Source organism: Calliopsis andreniformis, chromosome 9 (assembly GCF_051401765.1).
Source record: "Calliopsis andreniformis isolate RMS-2024a chromosome 9, iyCalAndr_principal, whole genome shotgun sequence".
In the NCBI taxonomy this organism is placed as follows: Eukaryota; Metazoa; Arthropoda; class Insecta; order Hymenoptera; family Andrenidae; genus Calliopsis; species Calliopsis andreniformis.
Window position 1 is genome coordinate 20,592,313 of NC_135070.1, and position 16,781 is coordinate 20,609,093.

At 42.4% G+C, this 16,781-nt stretch overlaps 2 protein-coding genes across 4 annotated transcripts in view; one reads left to right on the top strand and one right to left on the bottom strand.

The window, feature by feature from the left end:
• LOC143183550 (uncharacterized) overlaps positions 1-16,781 on the bottom strand; it is a 31,259-nt gene that overhangs the window by 14,088 nt on the left and 390 nt on the right. The window contains exons 1-6 of one of the 3 annotated variants that reach the window (XM_076385109.1): positions 16,029-16,044; positions 13,685-14,719; positions 13,461-13,603; positions 13,243-13,381; positions 12,940-13,174; positions 12,498-12,595 (exon numbers count right to left, since the gene is read on the bottom strand). In XM_076385109.1, coding sequence (XP_076241224.1) covers positions 12,498-12,595; positions 12,940-13,174; positions 13,243-13,381; positions 13,461-13,603; positions 13,685-13,902 — 833 coding nt within the window. In that variant the 5' untranslated portion in view covers positions 13,903-14,719; positions 16,029-16,044. Of the gene's footprint in view, positions 1-12,497; positions 12,596-12,939; positions 13,175-13,242; positions 13,382-13,460; positions 13,604-13,684; positions 14,720-16,028; positions 16,045-16,781 lie in introns of those variants that run through there. The other 2 variants (XM_076385111.1, XM_076385110.1) reach the window with 2 other exon arrangements.
• On the top strand, positions 9,464-12,160 carry Sud1 (Prolyl 3-hydroxylase sud1). The gene is made up of 2 exons (XM_076385115.1): positions 9,464-9,518; positions 9,640-12,160. The coding sequence occupies exon 2, from the start codon at positions 10,163-10,165 to the stop codon at positions 12,005-12,007; it is 1,845 nt and encodes a 614-aa protein (XP_076241230.1). The 5' UTR covers positions 9,464-9,518; positions 9,640-10,162; the 3' UTR covers positions 12,008-12,160.

Sequence of the window (16,781 nt, forward strand, 5' to 3'; positions counted from 1 at the left end):
CTCGCGTACGCGATCGTCCCCTCTCGCGGCGATGCGACGACGCGGACGAAAAGGGAAACGCCGTGCACGGCGTCGCGACGACCGCCGAGAAAAATTGTGTCAGCTAAATCAGGAGATGCGCCATTCTCAACAGCTTTCAAAACTACTACATTTCCTCGTTTTTCCACGATCGTTTCGTTCGCATTGGAAACGGCAGCGATTAATCGGTTCCCTGACTGCGCGGCTAGACTCACGACAGGAAAGTCTACGCGTTCGTTGCTCCTTTTCTGCGGGTAAACGACGTGCAGCAATTAAGAGGAAATAAGCGAGCAAAAGGGAAACGAGACGAGACGTTGATCGAGGAAAGTAGAATATGTGGTGACAGCCTGAACGAGATCCAATCGGAGTAGAGCGAGGCTAACACGAAAATATTAGGTTGCTGCTCGACTTCTGTTCACAGATTTCTCGACTGAAGAATACAAGAGTCCTGCTGCTCCTAATTATTAGAAAGTTATTTCAGAATATGAAGAAGACCAACTCCAAACCATTTAAGGAATTTCTTTTGCAACTAGGCTCCACGTAAAACAATTTCGAAGCACCATCATTAAAAATAGCTGATTTATATTTGCAAATATTATAGAATGACTTGATAATGCAAATTTATGTTCTCTCGGAGCAGCAAAATGACGAATGGTGACACATCGAAGCATCCGGTAAGACAGCCTAAATGAATCTAACGTAGCAGCGTGCGGAAATCGCAAGCATTGTTTCAGAGCGCGCCAGGAATAACAATATCGCACGGAAAACCTCCACGCAACAAGTGTCTTCCATGCTCGAAGCACCCACGCTAAGCAGAAGCAGCTCCTACGCTTGTTTTTTTGCATTCGAGATTCGATAAATCGCCTCCTTCCTCGAGTGACACTTGAACGGGAAGGAACACACTTCCTCTTCGGACGAGTAGCTTTTCAGGTCGTAAAATGCGGAAACAACGGCTGCAAAGTACAAGCTGCGCGATTCCGGCAAATTCATTGGCGGACTTTCACCTCAATGCAGAACTTCCGCTCCGTAGATCGGTGTATATCGTCGGGGAACTGTTCCTACGAGCGCGTCACTCGGGAAATCGTGACAATAGCTTGTCACGGGAATTGAGGATTGCCTATAAATAGCGCGTTTGCAGACCGGGGATTGCGTTATCTAGCCGGAGAGCGCAGGGGATGCTCCTCTATTACATTTAGGATGAAATGACGCTTGAAGCCTTGTTGCAGCGCAATTTTGGTTCACCTTCAAATGCAATAGAAGGCAATACACTAAGGGACAGTAGCGTACAATCAGCTGGTAAGGCTGTGGCCTCACAATCATAGATGCATTGCATTTCTAGCGCATTACATATAGGGAAAAGGTGGACGTTTCACCTGTATTTGCAATTGTGTGGCTTGAATTCAATGAGTTTGCTCTACGTGTCATAACAGAGAAGGAGGGAAATTTCAGTTAAGTGCACGTGTGCAATATGTGACTCTTTCGCTAATCAGGAAGCAATACCACAGCTCAAAGAATTCGACTCCAGTTTCTGTGCCGACTCATCGGTGGAGACGGTAAGAAATAAATCTGTATTTATATGGAACTCGACTTTCGGGGTCAGTCGCTTTTGGAAATCGGTCGGAGAATGCAGTTGGCGATTATTTACTTTGATCGTGAATCGCTCGAAATACAGGACAGGAAATAAACACACAACAGAAGAATGCATAATGGCCGCCATCAAGAATGCACCGTTATTAAATATGGTCCGTAGAGGCTAATTGTTTTTTAGTGTGGTCGTTTTTATTAGAGACGTTTGCCTGTGAAGCTACGCGCATCGAGCCGTGTGAAATCCTATTCCTGCTGCATCGTTCGACACGAGTAGATTTAATTACTCGCTGCGCTCGTTTGCGGTGCAATACCGAACGCTTATTTCAAGGATCACTTTCGGAGCGTCTGTTTCCCCGACACTGAACGCGGCCAGTTCATCTGCGGATTGATTTTAATGAAGAGACTCGAAAAATTAGAGCCAATTGGAGGTAGTTTCCAGGCTCTGATGCGAGCGCGCGTAAATTGAGCGTGGGCTCCCATTCGCGACCCAGAATCATGTCGACGACAGGATCTTGGCCCTTTCGATGCAAAGTACACGATACACGTTAAATGAAAGCAACCGGGATTGTCTCTCTATGGTTGCCGATTCTCCCACCGTTTAATCGCTTCAACTGGTACAACAGCGTGCTACGGTAGAGCGGAACCGGCGGAACAGATTCCCCTACCAGCAATTATGTATCTTTCGACCATCTCCTGACAAAAGAACTGCAACTTCTGCAAATGTAAACCAAGCCCCCCCCCCCATGTTCATGACACAGCAGTCTTCGGTGCTGATTCACCGAAACGTCCCAGTGACTGTTCTTAATGGCGAAAAGAATAGCCAAGATTTCCATCGGTTTACAACGCGAGTGAACGTACTCGCTTCCACGTCAGTCTCGTTTAATCGTGACTTATGGGAAAATGAATGAACGTTGGCTACGAGCCAGCATGAGTGAATCATCGGATCGCGTTCAATGAAAAATCGTTCAGAGATGATAGATCGTGCCATTTTGGGGATACGTGCAAAGTATACGTTTCTATCGATGATGATATGGTGATGTTAATCGAATGAGGTCATGTTACTTCTAACGACGTACTGTGCGCAAACGTTAATGCATAACGATTTGTACTAAACATTGCGTGCATCTGTACACTAACACCATTTCACTAATACATATATACAGAGTAGTTTTTCGTTTTTTCGTCTGCGTATGTGAATTCAAAAAACATTACTATAACCAAGTACCTTTCTATCTGTATTTTAAACCATGATTAAGGTATTCAGTACGTGGTACAAAAGTAATAAAAGATTGCTAAAGAAATGTGTCTTTAGTACAGGTACTGAGAACGTGGTATAATTATATATAATACAGATAATCTAACTAGGATACTATTACAAGAGTTCACAGGTGGTTGCACGGAAGAGGTGAGAGAAGAAAAGCTTAATGCAGTATTCTCGTTTATTCTACTCATTTTAGTACCGCAACGAGTTCCATAAATAGTTCAATCCTAAAATAGAACAATCCGTACCCATAGATTACTTAGAATGCAGCTGTAATCAATGCTTTCCTCGGCACTGATTAGTCGTCATTCATTACTTTCCATTACATGCAGCTGCATCTTTCTCAACGCACTAACTCGACCTATGAAAATTTCATTTATCATACTTCTAGGCTAGATATCGACTTCCTTAACCGCTACAAACATATTAACTTTAAACTTAAACTCGATCGTACATGTTCTACTAAAAGTTTTTCTCACTCAAAGAAAATGATTACAGTGCTAAAAATACTTGTTTCTTCCTCCTCTCATTCGAGGTTCAATCAAAATCGCTGGAGGTCAACGCCGCCGATCATCTCCACCCATTTCAATTAACATTCTCGTCGCCAGGGGTGGAAAACTCATCGTCCCCGGGGATCCCTGAGGCCATTTAAAGCGGACACGTTACTTGTCCATCCAGGAAAAGCAGGCCGAGGGACGATGAGTTCGGGGCAAGCGAAACAGGCGGATATGCGTCGCGAGCTTTTCTTCTCCTCGTCTCTGTCCGTCTTTCTACGTGGTATCGGGGGACCAGGACAAGGGAGGAAAGCGGAGAGCCGGATTTCCGAAAAAGGGAAAGCGACTCGGGATGCAGGTTGCCTGTATGTCGCGACCGTGTATACGCCCACTCGAATGCGATAAATTATACGAGGAGGCGGGAGCGAAGGGGTCACCATAAAAGAACCTGTTACGTTCCAGATATTAGACCAGTGTACAGGCGTGAAATCGAGTGGTATCGCACCACGAGGAGGGACAACTTCTACCCTTCTGTATTAAGTGACAATAGACTCTCGTGAATCGAAGCTTTCGTTTGCCATCGAAGTGTACACTCTCCTATCTTTTTCTCGCGTTGCACTTAATAGATTATAAATGGATGTGTCGAGTTAGATAGGGTTGGGAGCCATCATCTTCTCTACAAGGACTATTCGGAAGATATACCACCATTATTGGTAGACCTATCAAATAGAATGCCAGTGTAACAAGGGTTCTTTCCCCTTTCAAAGATACACGCGAAGAGGATTATCTTACTCGTTTAATCGTCTCGCCATTATCCGACCATTAGGTGGTAACGTAATATTCTGGCTGGCGATACTACGTATCTGCGGCAACGACAAATACGAAGCTATAGGAATATTGAACAAACAGTACAAGCAATTCACGGCCATTCACGCAATTAACTCGCTCCGTTCCCTTTTTCCTACAACGAATCAATGGGGGAACTCGCGTTGCTACGGGCTACGAAGATAATTCTTAATGTTCTTTCAATCGAATCATTATGCCATGAAAGGAGAACGCGTGCTATCGATAACCACTCGGACTGGTCTTCCGCTAATGGTATTCGCAGTTCGATTAAATTCCAGTTTCCGACGTTTCCTACATTCCGTGAACTCCAAACTGTACAGGAAATTAAGAGGAATGGGAGTGATTCGCGATATACAGCATTCCACTCGAAGAGGCGAACTAGAGGAACTAGGGAATCATTGGGAGAACAGGAAAAATCTACTGCCCAAGTTTTTATCCATTTCTGGAGATACGGTTGGGTGCGAACTATCCGCGGTTCTTTATCCTCTCTATCGATCGTCCGGAACCGGTACGAGTTCAAGTCTGGAAGCGAAACGAGTCTGGCGTAACAAAAGATTGGGGTTCTGGACGCGTGTATTTCTATGCGGGACATCGAGCCCATTGTAATTACGCGTTCCAGAAAAGCGAGAGTGGTCCAGAAAATGCTCGAAAGCCTGACAAAAAAAATAGAGAGAACGAAGAAATAGGTCGAGATTGTTTGGTGTGAAAATAGGTTGGATCGCTGCGCAATGGGGCTTTTAATTCGGTCGAAAGTAACTGCTGCCACGAATAGGAGGAAATTTCGAAACCGTCTTCCCACAGAGTAGCAGGGATTTCCTGTTTCGCTCGTGAAAGTAATCGCGAGCTTCCTGAGCCGATCTCGCGGCGTTACTGTTACGAGAATATCGAAGGAGGACACGGTCAAACCAGTAGACTGGGCGAATAATTGGCATTCAATGGGAATGAATGCATCGATATGTTAAGAATCGCCGTGTCACGTGCGGCGCGGAATTACACGGCTGGTCGGTGACCGGAAATCTCGAATCGGTCATTTTCATATTCGCTGCAATCTCATGGAACGTGGATACCGACACGGCATGTCAGGCTCTTGTTGCAGACACGACGAGGTAACCGAGAACACAACAACCACAGAGGATAGTGGCCGCAAAACAGCCTCTTTGATTGCCAATTCGACGCGTCTCCAATTTTGGGAACGATAAGAGATACTTTTTTGAAGATCCTTCTCTCGTCGAAAGCTTCCTGAGCTAACGACACCATTTGACTGAAAGTTGTGTGCTTGTTTAGATCGATCATCGACATTACAACTTAATCCTGCTGTTGCGTCACGATATCGTTCGCGTGTAATGATACTATTTCGTTATTGGAGCCTTTAATTGCGTGAGACTTATAAATACTTTAAATACTTCCTTGGTTTATATGAGTTACTCAAGTTACAGTGCATGCAGCTCAGTGATGTAATAATTTCGAGTTGCTTTAGATACGTTTTAATGAGGATATTAAAAGAAAGGTCAGAGTATAATGATACTGAAAATACGAAAATACTGAAATCTAAGCTGCAGCTGTTTTTGCGAGAATAAGTTGCCAATCAAAATACGAATGACTAAATTCAGAGAATCGGTCGGAAACTAGTTTGGTCAGTCGTCAAACTTACGTCACTGGTTGAATAAAAGTGTTTTACCATGAAACGTTTGACGTCCCACTTTTTACAAGAAGATTTGCTTTTACTTCGAGTGCGTAACGATGCCGGGAACACGAAAGTGGAATGATCCGTAGGAAGCAGAGGCAAGGACGACTCTCGCTCCAATTGGCGAAACAATCGGGTCACGAATATTCGAGGACCACCCAGAATTTCTTTTAACAATACCGCGCGTTGCCTTCGATTACGTCTCGTTCTACTATCACACGATGTCACAAGCGACTCAAGTACACGTAGCTACCATTAAAGAGTCTGCAGAGAAAAATAAACGGGCTGTCGACATGTTTCGCATCGATGCTTCCATTAAACTGAAACATTTTTTAAAAACCCTAACTCTAGCTAAGGAATTGGTAGAAGAAGCGAATAGATAGAACCCAATTCTGCAAAGCACGATACTTCTGAAGTAAAACGATAAACCATTTGCATAACCTCCTTACATATTCATGAGAAGCTTAACTTTTCTGAGAACTACGCAAAATGAAGTTTCAAGCCAATTTCGAAGTGGCTACTAGTGAAAGTACCCCGAAAGGATCAACGATTACAGTTGTTCGGATTCCGTATACAAGATTTCTCACGAAGGAGAAACGAGTCAGGTCTGAATCGAATTAATTCGATTCTGTGGAAATAAAAACGATCTTAATAAGGTAGATAACTAGAACCCGAGATACCATATACGATGGCTTGAAACTATGTAGCAGGTCTAACGTGAGAATGATTGCACTAGACACGCAATATTACAATTTCCTTCGAGTTTTACACTCAGGATACCTTCTTCTACTGTTTAGAAGCGATGCACAGACTGTGTTCCGGTTTACCGCGGCGTGCCGAGCATACGCACAAAACCTGGCGAAAAAATGCCTTCGACGGAGAAGGATCGTTCTTTTTCGCGTCTAAGGAACGTGTAACGGTTTGCGCGTATCCAGCTGTCCCGACGAGTTTCGAGTTACCTCTCTCGAGAAGTTAATAGAAAGAATGGTTTTATTAATAAAACCCACGAATTAATAGAAAGAAAAGAGACAAGTATTTTGAAATCCTGTCACAGGAATATTTATGAAGTCTCATACACGGAACTCCAAGGATTTTAACCTCTAGAGTCTTCAGCCTCGAATAATGTTCGAAAGGACGACTTGCATTAAGCGCTGTCGATAAGATAGAATGAAAAAAGCAAGGTGTCAGGTACGCGAGACATCGTGCGTAAGAAACGTTTACACGGTAACATTAATGGACGTACTCAGAGTTTAACAGTACACTTTAATGCCACGACCGTCAAACTTAGTGGTTCAAGTGGCGTAATCGTTAAACGAGCCACTTGGCATCTTGTCGAAGGTATTCCATCGAAGAAGAAAAAAGGGGAATGACCTACTCCGTCAAGAGCAACCAGATTGAAGTATTTATGATTTATTACTGAAGTAATCACATTTATATTAAGTTTAAATATGTGTTATATGTATCATGTTAGTATTTTACGCGTTTCCTCTATCGATAAACCTCTTACCGAAAATACGCGATAACTGTCACGTATGCAATGCGTCAAAATACCACTCCGTCTCAGAAGAGTCTTGAGAAAAAACTCGCGTTATGGATATTCCACGATATTTAGATATTCATTCCTCGACACTAAGCACTAGGACACGACAGATAGCAAAGAAAAACAAAGTATGACGTGGGAGAGACGTAGCTTCCTTTGGCAATCGATAGTCACTTATGGATAGAAGGAATCTCAACGATACACGGTAGAGACAGGCACAGAAAAATGTCAAGCTACCGTTAATGACAAACGAAACGAAAGACGGTGAAGTAATATTAAGGTAGGTTATCGGGGACAGTAACGCTAGTAACTTTACGTGAAATGTGAGCACACCAACAGACCGGGTAACTAACAGACGAAAACGAACGAACCAAGTATTCCACTGACTCACCTGTTCGTTCTGCAGATTTCAAAATTCGAAAGCTCTTTCACACCATAATCGTCGCAGTAGGCCACCAAGAGTCCGGTTCAAGGCCGATGGTGGCTGTCCAACAAGTAAACGAGACTCACTCGGGAGTCATCAATGATGACAGTCGAAGTTAACTAGCTCACGAAGCGCGATATTTCGTCAGCTTGGGCAGCAACAGCTCGCGATATGGTTTTGCCGCTAACGGTCCCCGGCACAACGTGCTCCCGACACAAACAAAAGGTAACTGAGGGAACCCGAGTGTCCTGGCCGCCTGTTTACCTCGTCGAATTCGACCGCAACACCCCACCCTCGCTTTATCGAGCCTATCGGTGAACGACAAGCAGGCAACGTGCGTTTTCAGGGAAAAGGGAGCGCGCGTTGACAGGTCGCGCTCCGCGAGAAAAAATCAGCATAGAAAGGATGAAAATTTGTCACGCCGTGCGTGTGTACGTGGGCCCTCTCGCTCCCCACCGTGTTCCTGCGTATTTTACTCACGTATGCGTGCTTCGTCCTGTCGTTGCCCTGTTCCAGGACTGTCACCGCGAGCCCTTCACGCGATGATTTCACGATGATCGAACATTCGACGCGACGATCTTTCACTTTGCGAAATTTAATGGTCAGGGTGTGCCCCGAATTTCCATGCGACCAACGGCACCCGTCAAACGTGAACTACTGCCGCCATCTTGACACGAGCGCCTACAGCGCCTACCGATGGGGAATTGGGGAACTATTGCTGACTCGCGCGGGATTATTTAAATGGGAAATTTCAGTGAAAGGTTTTTCCAGCAAATTTCAGTTACTTTAACAGACTCTTCGCAATTTATTCGAGTTCTGGACTATCTTTTCATAGGATCTTCTTGAACATTGCAATTTGCTGTTATATAAATATGCAGTGAATGCAAAAGTGCAGAATTATACATACGAATTATGTAAGTTCACTACTACTTCGATCGCTGATGTTTTTCTAAAAGTACGAATATTCTTATTCTATGCAGTTTCAGTCTATTTTGCTATTCTGCCTAGGTTTTAATATAACTATGCTGCAACTCGCCTATTACGCAAATGCATATAGTGGGAGTACCATTTTATATGATCACCCGAAATATTTCTGGGTACTTATAAGGGGTATAGAGTAAAAAAAGAAGTCTCGATGTAGATGTTCCAATTTTTCCTAACATTCTGCCCTTCTGTCACATTTCATGACAACTCGCAAAATTAACCAAGTGTCAACAATTATACTAATACGCAGCTAGACAATTTATCTTTTAGTTACAGCGTCCAAAGTTCCTACGATATACATACAAAAAGATTGTGCAAAAATATATCGATTGCAAGGTAATAGGAGTAAATTGGCCAACTTTTTATCTGGGAAATCGCGGATTAAGAAAAGAAGTTAACCGTTTATTGTCTAAAGTTCGGGTCGTTATTTAAGAAAAATCGTAAGACGGAGGTGGATACGATAAAGTCAGATCCGGTCCATATAATTCCGGAAGTTGGTCACGTTCGACCGAAGCGAGCAGTGCGTGGTTAGGGTTCGCGAATAATTCGCGACGTCTCTGGCTTCGATCGAACCGACGTTTTTGCCAGCGGTAGTAGCAGTCCCTGGGCAGAATGCAACTGCGTGGTGGCATGGAACGACGGACCTAGTTCGCTTAATTTGGGCGCACGTGCAATTTCTGGTACGTAGTTTTCGCGAGTGACAAGACTTGCTCGACCAGACATGTTTATTTCGTCAGTCGAATGAGAATCGCGAAATGGAGCGGAATTCTATTAATTGGCTTTTCGACCGACTGTTTTCAGAACACGTGTGTGGGTTGAGCGACCACGTGGGCCGTGTATACCGAGAAACAAGTGCCGCATCGTCTGGTGAGTGCATTCAGAAAAAAGCTGTGATACTTTTATGATCGGAACAATACATTCGCACGACACGAGGCACGCACTTTGCCTGAATGAGAAATAATTCCGAGAAAATACTGCCAACGTCGAACGTGCGAATAACTTGATTCCAGAGCGATAACCTTCGAGGATGATATTTTAAAAGAAATCAAATCCTAATAAGAGTGTATGCAACCAACGTTCCTTCCAGACTCGAAATTTTGACGGATGGATAATATATTTCTTCGAAATATACAATGACACATATCTATGTCTTAGATAAAGAAAATGTGATGTAGTTTATAGTAACAATTTATAGAAAATATTTGTAAGTCAAGGGGGACATGTATTATTAAGACAAAAGCAAAATTTATGTGAGAAAAGACTGATAGTGTAAGAAAATACAAGCAACAATTCTTATTGATTGTTAAAAGAAAGGCATAAAATTATGGCCCAGGAAGAGCCAGAGGCGAAGAAGCTGAAGCATTCCATAATATCGGATCATGTTTATGCATCTGACTTTCAACAACTCTTTTATGATCATTGGCACAATTGTAAAGATATAAAACGAGACAACCTTGAAGTTATATCGAAACCTTTCAGAGTATGTAAAATTTCAAATTTCCTTTCTAATGAAGATTTTATGGATGAAATAAAAAATGAACTGTTAGATGTAAAAAGTAGAAGAAACAGTATAGATCTGTATCAGTTTGAACAGACTGGTGATCTTGCTAATGTTGACACTAAAAATCTAAAACTCTTATATGAAACTTTTCAAACAGATCTAGCAACATGGATGGAAAGAAATACCAAGATAGATCTAAATAAAAAAATTTCTATGTCAAGTTCTTGTTACTCGGATACAGACTATTTGCTTTGTCACGATGACAATATGGGTGATCGAAGAATCGCTTTCATACTGTATCTTTCAAAAAATTGGACAGCCGAAGATGGTGGAGCTTTAGATCTTTTTGACACAGATGAACAGGGATTACCTAGAGATGTCGTAAAATCATTAATACCAGAGTACAATTCTCTGGTATTTTTTGAAGTTGTGGATAATTCTTATCACCAAGTAGCAGAAGTAACTTCGCCTGAGAAGTCTCGTTGGTCTATCAATGGTTGGTTTCATGGGCCTGTCAGAGAAAGCAGTAGGGCTCCTAGACCAGAGGTTGAATTAGACTACGTAGAACCAGTAAATGTCGAAACAAATTTAGACAACTGGATAACAAAATGTTATTTGTTTCCTGGTATTGTGAAAGAAATTCAACAAGACATGGAGCAAGAATCATTTGCATTTCTATCTAATTTTTTGAAAGAGGATATTTATGAGAAGTTAGCTACTGATCTATCATCGGATGCTATTGTGTGGCAAAAAGTTGGTCCAGCAGATATCCGTAACTATGAAATAGCAAAGGAGGAGACCTTGCCAGAGTTGTTGAAGGAATTTTATAACATGTTCAAGTCTATCTCTATGTTTCAACTACTAAAAGATTACACAGAGCTAGATCTGGTGCCACAGAAAGAATCTATGAATCCTAAAATGATCATAGAATTACAGAGATGGTCTAAAGGCTGTTACACATTGATATCTGATAGATCTGTAAGCGATTCTGACCTTCCCATGAGCGAAAAGAAATGTACTAGTAATGGATGTGTAAGTCAAAGTGAAGAAGGACCAGAAAGTGGATCGGATGCGCTAAGAACGAACAGTAAAGCGAACAGCGATTGTCCAGAGAAATCCTTGTCTATTACCGATATTAAAAATGCAAAATCGGGCTGTAATACTCCGATAAGTAACAAGGAAGAGGAAGACATAGACGAAGAAGAAATATTAAAGAAAATGCTAAAAGGGAAGTCTCCTCGATCGAAGAAGAAAAATTTATTTCAACAGGCCTCTTCTTCGAAAATGGAAACTTTGTCACCGCAAAAAATTATAAGTCTGATGGACAGCGATAATTCAGACGAGTCAGACATTGGCGACTACTTGTCGGATCCTCTGGATTGCTCTCTCGAATGTTCCGATCAAGAAGAGGACATAGACGATGCGAACACATCTGAATCAGGAGCTCTCGATGTGATAATTCAATTTCAGACGGGGCATGTACCCGAAGAAGACACTATAGACTACGTAGACCCCAAAGAGCAAGAGGGTGCATTGATTCACGTACCTGCGAAAAATAATCACCTTTGTCTGGTATATAAGACGCTAGGCACGTGTCGTGTTCACAAGTACGTGAATCATTACTGTACAGATTATTTCTACAATTTGATTTGTACATATTATGAATAGTGATTCCGTTCATAAGGATGTCGTGACGAATATGTGATGCCCTTTGAATCAGTTGAAAATTGTATAATGAATTCGCGGACGAGGAACCGTTTGCTTTAAACGATGTATCATAGTATTCGTATTAATAAAATTGTCAGTATTTATCGTCGGCTATCACGCGTTATTCATTTCCACCCCTTATAAACTCTAAACTACATAGTCTAAGGTAGATATATTAAAAAGAATAGTCGTACTACGTAAAAAGATCACCAAGTGCAGAACATTCTCAATTATTTATTAGATCTAGTACACAGTCCATCGATTAAGTTTATTCATAGAGGCTAATAGGTGCGATCAAGGTGCATGCATGGATTCAATTCTACTCTACTTTTATTGTGCGAGGAAAGATTCAGAAAGAGATTCCAGGTTTCTCGTTCGATGCAAAAGCAGGAGAAACTTCTCGTTTCAAATCCCAAACGTGAAAAAAAAATAAAAATAATAAAAAGCTTACGATTTTTGGGGGTTATTGTCTTCCAGTTGTTGCACTTGTATCTTGGGTTGCGACGATCCCTGCTGTTCTTTGCCATCTCTAATGATTTTCGCTGTAACCTAATATTTAAAATACCTCGGTAGAAAATGACAATGATTCATAATCGATTATTTTTTTAACACGAAGATAATAAAAGTACAATTGTCATGAGATTGTTCGCAACTCGAATTGCTTTTGTGTCTTCTATTTGGATCACTCAAGGCGGAAACCATTAGCGGACACGCCTTCGCTTTATTTTCGTTCCGGACGACTTAAAGCATCCATCAAGTATTTCTTAAACGTTCAAAGAAACCAATACTCGTGTACAATAAAACATAGAATTATTTTGTGTAAAAAGAGAAGCAGACAAATTTTTTGAGATCACGTTGGTGCCTTCAATCTTTCTAGAAAATATATTAATCACCTGAGACGTGGTGGGAATCCCAGCCATACGTTTCCTCAGTTCATTTAGCTGCAATTCCCTCTGGAAGCTAGCATCGCCTTCCTGCGAATCTTCGCGGACGCCATCGTTAATCGATTCCGATGAGTACTCAACTTGCACCCATGGGCAAATGGTCGGAGAAGATTGCAAAGAACTTTTGCTTCCTGGTCTCGAGAGGCGGGGGGAAAAGCGCCGTAGCAGCGAAATTAGTTTCGATCTGAAACGAAGAATCATGTTCCTAATAAACTGTCGATTATGATTCGAGTACTTGCAATGACTCAGTACTTTGTACTGGGAGTCTGAAGGTGATCTCCTCCACTTCTCGAAAGCTGTTCCGCACTGCGCGTCGTGTCTCTCCAGTGTAATTTATTGATAGATCTTCCTACCCTCCAGTCCAAGCTGCTACTTTGTCGGGACTGAAAGCCTGTAACGTAATTTCAAATGCCGTTCGCGTGATCTCAATGACGTGACTTCAATGTTCATTAAACGAAAACCGTTCGTACCTTGCTCATTCACCGTTTGACTAACCCTCCAGTCTAGGGAGCTACTACTTCTATTCACACTATAAATGTTATCACAGGATTTCGTCGCAAGATATGTTGCGTGATAACGACGTCTCAGTAGTTTCGAGACTGGTCCCAGGTTTCTGAAAAATGATTGCAAAATGAGAAACGAGTCCGATTGAATCGATAATGTGAAGGAACGAGAGGGATAGTGGTGTACTTACTTTTTAAACTTCCGTGACTGTTCGATAGGCGGTTTACTGTCGCAAACGACTACTTTGACTTCCGGTTCCGGGCAGTACGTGCCCACACGAATGTGGCTGTAGCTGCTCCGGACACCGTCTAGGGACCGGAAGTTGTTGCGCTCGTTCGAGGGCACGCGGACAATTTCGATTTTCGGTCTTCCCTCCATGATTTTCTTTCCCGATTGCTTGGACGTCATTCGTATTCTATTTTTGATCTATTCTTTTTCATCACAAAAATAGTACAACAATCAACATTCTATCACTATCATATCACTCTTTCTCCGGCGTTTTCTCCACTCAGCTATCATCGACTATCAAAGAAACATGTATGTCTGACGCCTCGCTTTCCAGTTTTCTCTCACAAACTATGATCGTCGACGTTCTTAAAATAGTCGTGGAATCCTCCTGTGCTACTTCGATCTAAAGTCCTCTCCCTGCTGTACCACATCATAACGGTCGATTCTTCAAGGCATTTGGCGCGCACAAACACAGAGAATCGCGAATCTTCGCCAATTCACCAAGCACGTGCGACCGCTTTAACATCTGTTACGCGTCTTTCGCACCAGTCACGTTCATTCATTCCATGGGGATCGTGTTTATTCCTTGGCACGATCACCTATAACGTTCTACTAATGCACACGACGACCAATTGAACGATTCAGAGATGAGTCCCTTAGAGATTGCCGCTCAGGAAAAGTCACGCACGATCACGTTAAAATGTTGTCACAGAATATATGTTGAAAAAGGGTTTACAAATATAGATGAGCTTTTAGCGTATAAAATTTAGCAATTTATACTGTCCCGTATAAAAGTAGATCTATATACACGATCTGTTTGCTGAAAGGCTGGATAGATCGGCTCGAGAACCCGTTTTAACTCGTCTGCTTTGACAAGCTTTTCCCTGTTTTTTCGCCAGACTAGTTTCTACGGTTCGTCTAGTCGATTGTGTGGTTTCACTTGTGACGGATCTCCGGCCTGAATCACGTCAAGCTGCAAACCGTCGGCCCCAATTTCCTAAATAAAGAGCTGCGTTTAACAATCATTTTCTTTCGACACGGCGCTCCGCCGCATGCCTTCGAGCCATGATTGCATAATAGCCAATTATGATTAGAAGGAGGAGAGTACTCGACTTAACTGCCACGACGATTCAAGCAATCGTTCTAAGATTTCTTACGAATTCAACACCCAACTTGAGTACCCATAAAACGTGACGTATTATAATAAACATTTCCTTCCTCTTGAATTTAATTTCCCACCCTTCAGAGATTACTTTACATCTCGTCTAGATGAGAATCTAACAAAACATACGCGGGCAAGTCTGTTACGAGTGTTGGGAATCATATTTCGCGAGTAGAAGAGCGTAAAAAAACGAGTCTGGTTCCGTTCGAGAGACAGCCAGTTAATTCCCAGACAGTTTTCATGTTAGCGGATTAAACGGGATCGAATTGAACGGCGTGCACGATTCACGATGCACGCACGCATGTGCAAATTGTCACTGAAAAGCCATCACGCGTTTCCAGCCGATGCGCTCGAAAACTTCCGAAGGAATGAAACTCGGAATGCAAGCCGCAATTAAATCGTTAATTAATTTCAACGAATACGCGAGCTTATGTCGAAGTGGCGTGCAGATTTCCATAATTGCGCGGGGCACCGTACGTGTTCCGAGACGCAGCTTCTAATTAGAAAAGAAAGTGCAGAATAAATTGAAGGATACTATGAAGGTTTAACAAACTTACAAGCCGCCAAAAAGAAGTTCTAGACAAACGGGAAGTTGATTGAACGATTTCTATTTAATAACTCACTTAATTGACGTTCTTCAGCCGCGATTAGAAATTCGTATAGACTTTGCTCAAAATGAAGACATAGAAAACACTCGAATAATATGTCAGCTTGGCAAACAAATGTCACAGCAATAAATTGAATCGCGTGGCTTGCGTTACTCATTGAAACTATGTATTCAAGAACTCAGAGGTATCCGATAATCTCAGCGCAGTTCACAGAGAACATTAAGGTTTCAAGGTGTTTTAGTAGCATACACTTCGACGAGACTGGTGACGAATCGATAGTGAAGCAGTTATACGGGAGACTGCGACGCGAAAACGGGCGAAAAAGAATCCTACGAGCGGTTTTTACACCGACGAAGCGTGTTCGCGCGACTTCGTCCGCGCTCTGCGGTTCGCGGAGGTTCACTGCCGGCTTTGACGTACGCTCGTTGCGCTTTACGCGCGCATACAGAAGCCCAGACAACACACAAAAGGCTCTATTACACATCGGTGGCTTTTTGGAGCGCCGAGAAAAAATAAGTAATTAAAGCGTCGAGTACCTATAGGCGACTGTGCACGGCCACGGTTTACCGGGCAGCACTTGGGACGAGTCTAAACATCGCCTGCACGCCTCAGGGATCTTCTGATCACGAGTTTCTGCCTTTTCTAACGATTCAACCTTTCCTTTCGTTTTTCTTTCTCCTCCCCGAAACATTGTTGCTATCGTGAGCACGCGTGGAAAATTGGAATCAAACAGAAGGAGATTCTACTATACGTGGCTTGGAATTCGAGCGAAGAATTCTTGATTCGATTGATTTTGATAGACACGGAAGTGATTCGTAATCAATCTTTCTTGGTTAATGTAAGAATTAATCTGGCCACGTAGCAAATAAAAGAGAAAACAGTTTGGTAATTGAATTTATGTAATCGCTTACAAGAAAAGGGCAAGAAAAACATGCACAGTGAAATTCGTATTCTCCTGTTGTTCAAGTAAAAACACTTTTAACTAGATTAGATTTCTCGGGAAACGTATACAGGTGATTTGTGTAAATGGATTATAGAAGTGACAGTCTCTTGAGTCATTGAACTCCGTTTTGAACCCAGACCACTTGAAACTCATCAAATCTAGCGTCTCGCTCGCAAGGTACAGCGATTTCAATCAGATATTTATCATTGACCAACAGGTGATAGTATCTATGATCACCTAAAACCATCCACGCCCAGAAAAATCCTCAGGCGATGATTCCTCGATTCCTTGGATCTGCCTACATCAACTGGCTGTTAGCTAATCTAATGCGCTTGTTTGGTAAGCC

Excerpts from the sequence above, each read along its gene's own strand:
- Sud1 (XM_076385115.1), top strand. The coding sequence starts at position 10,163 with ATGGCCCAGGAAGAGCCAGAGGCGAAGAAGCTGAAGCATTCCATAATA.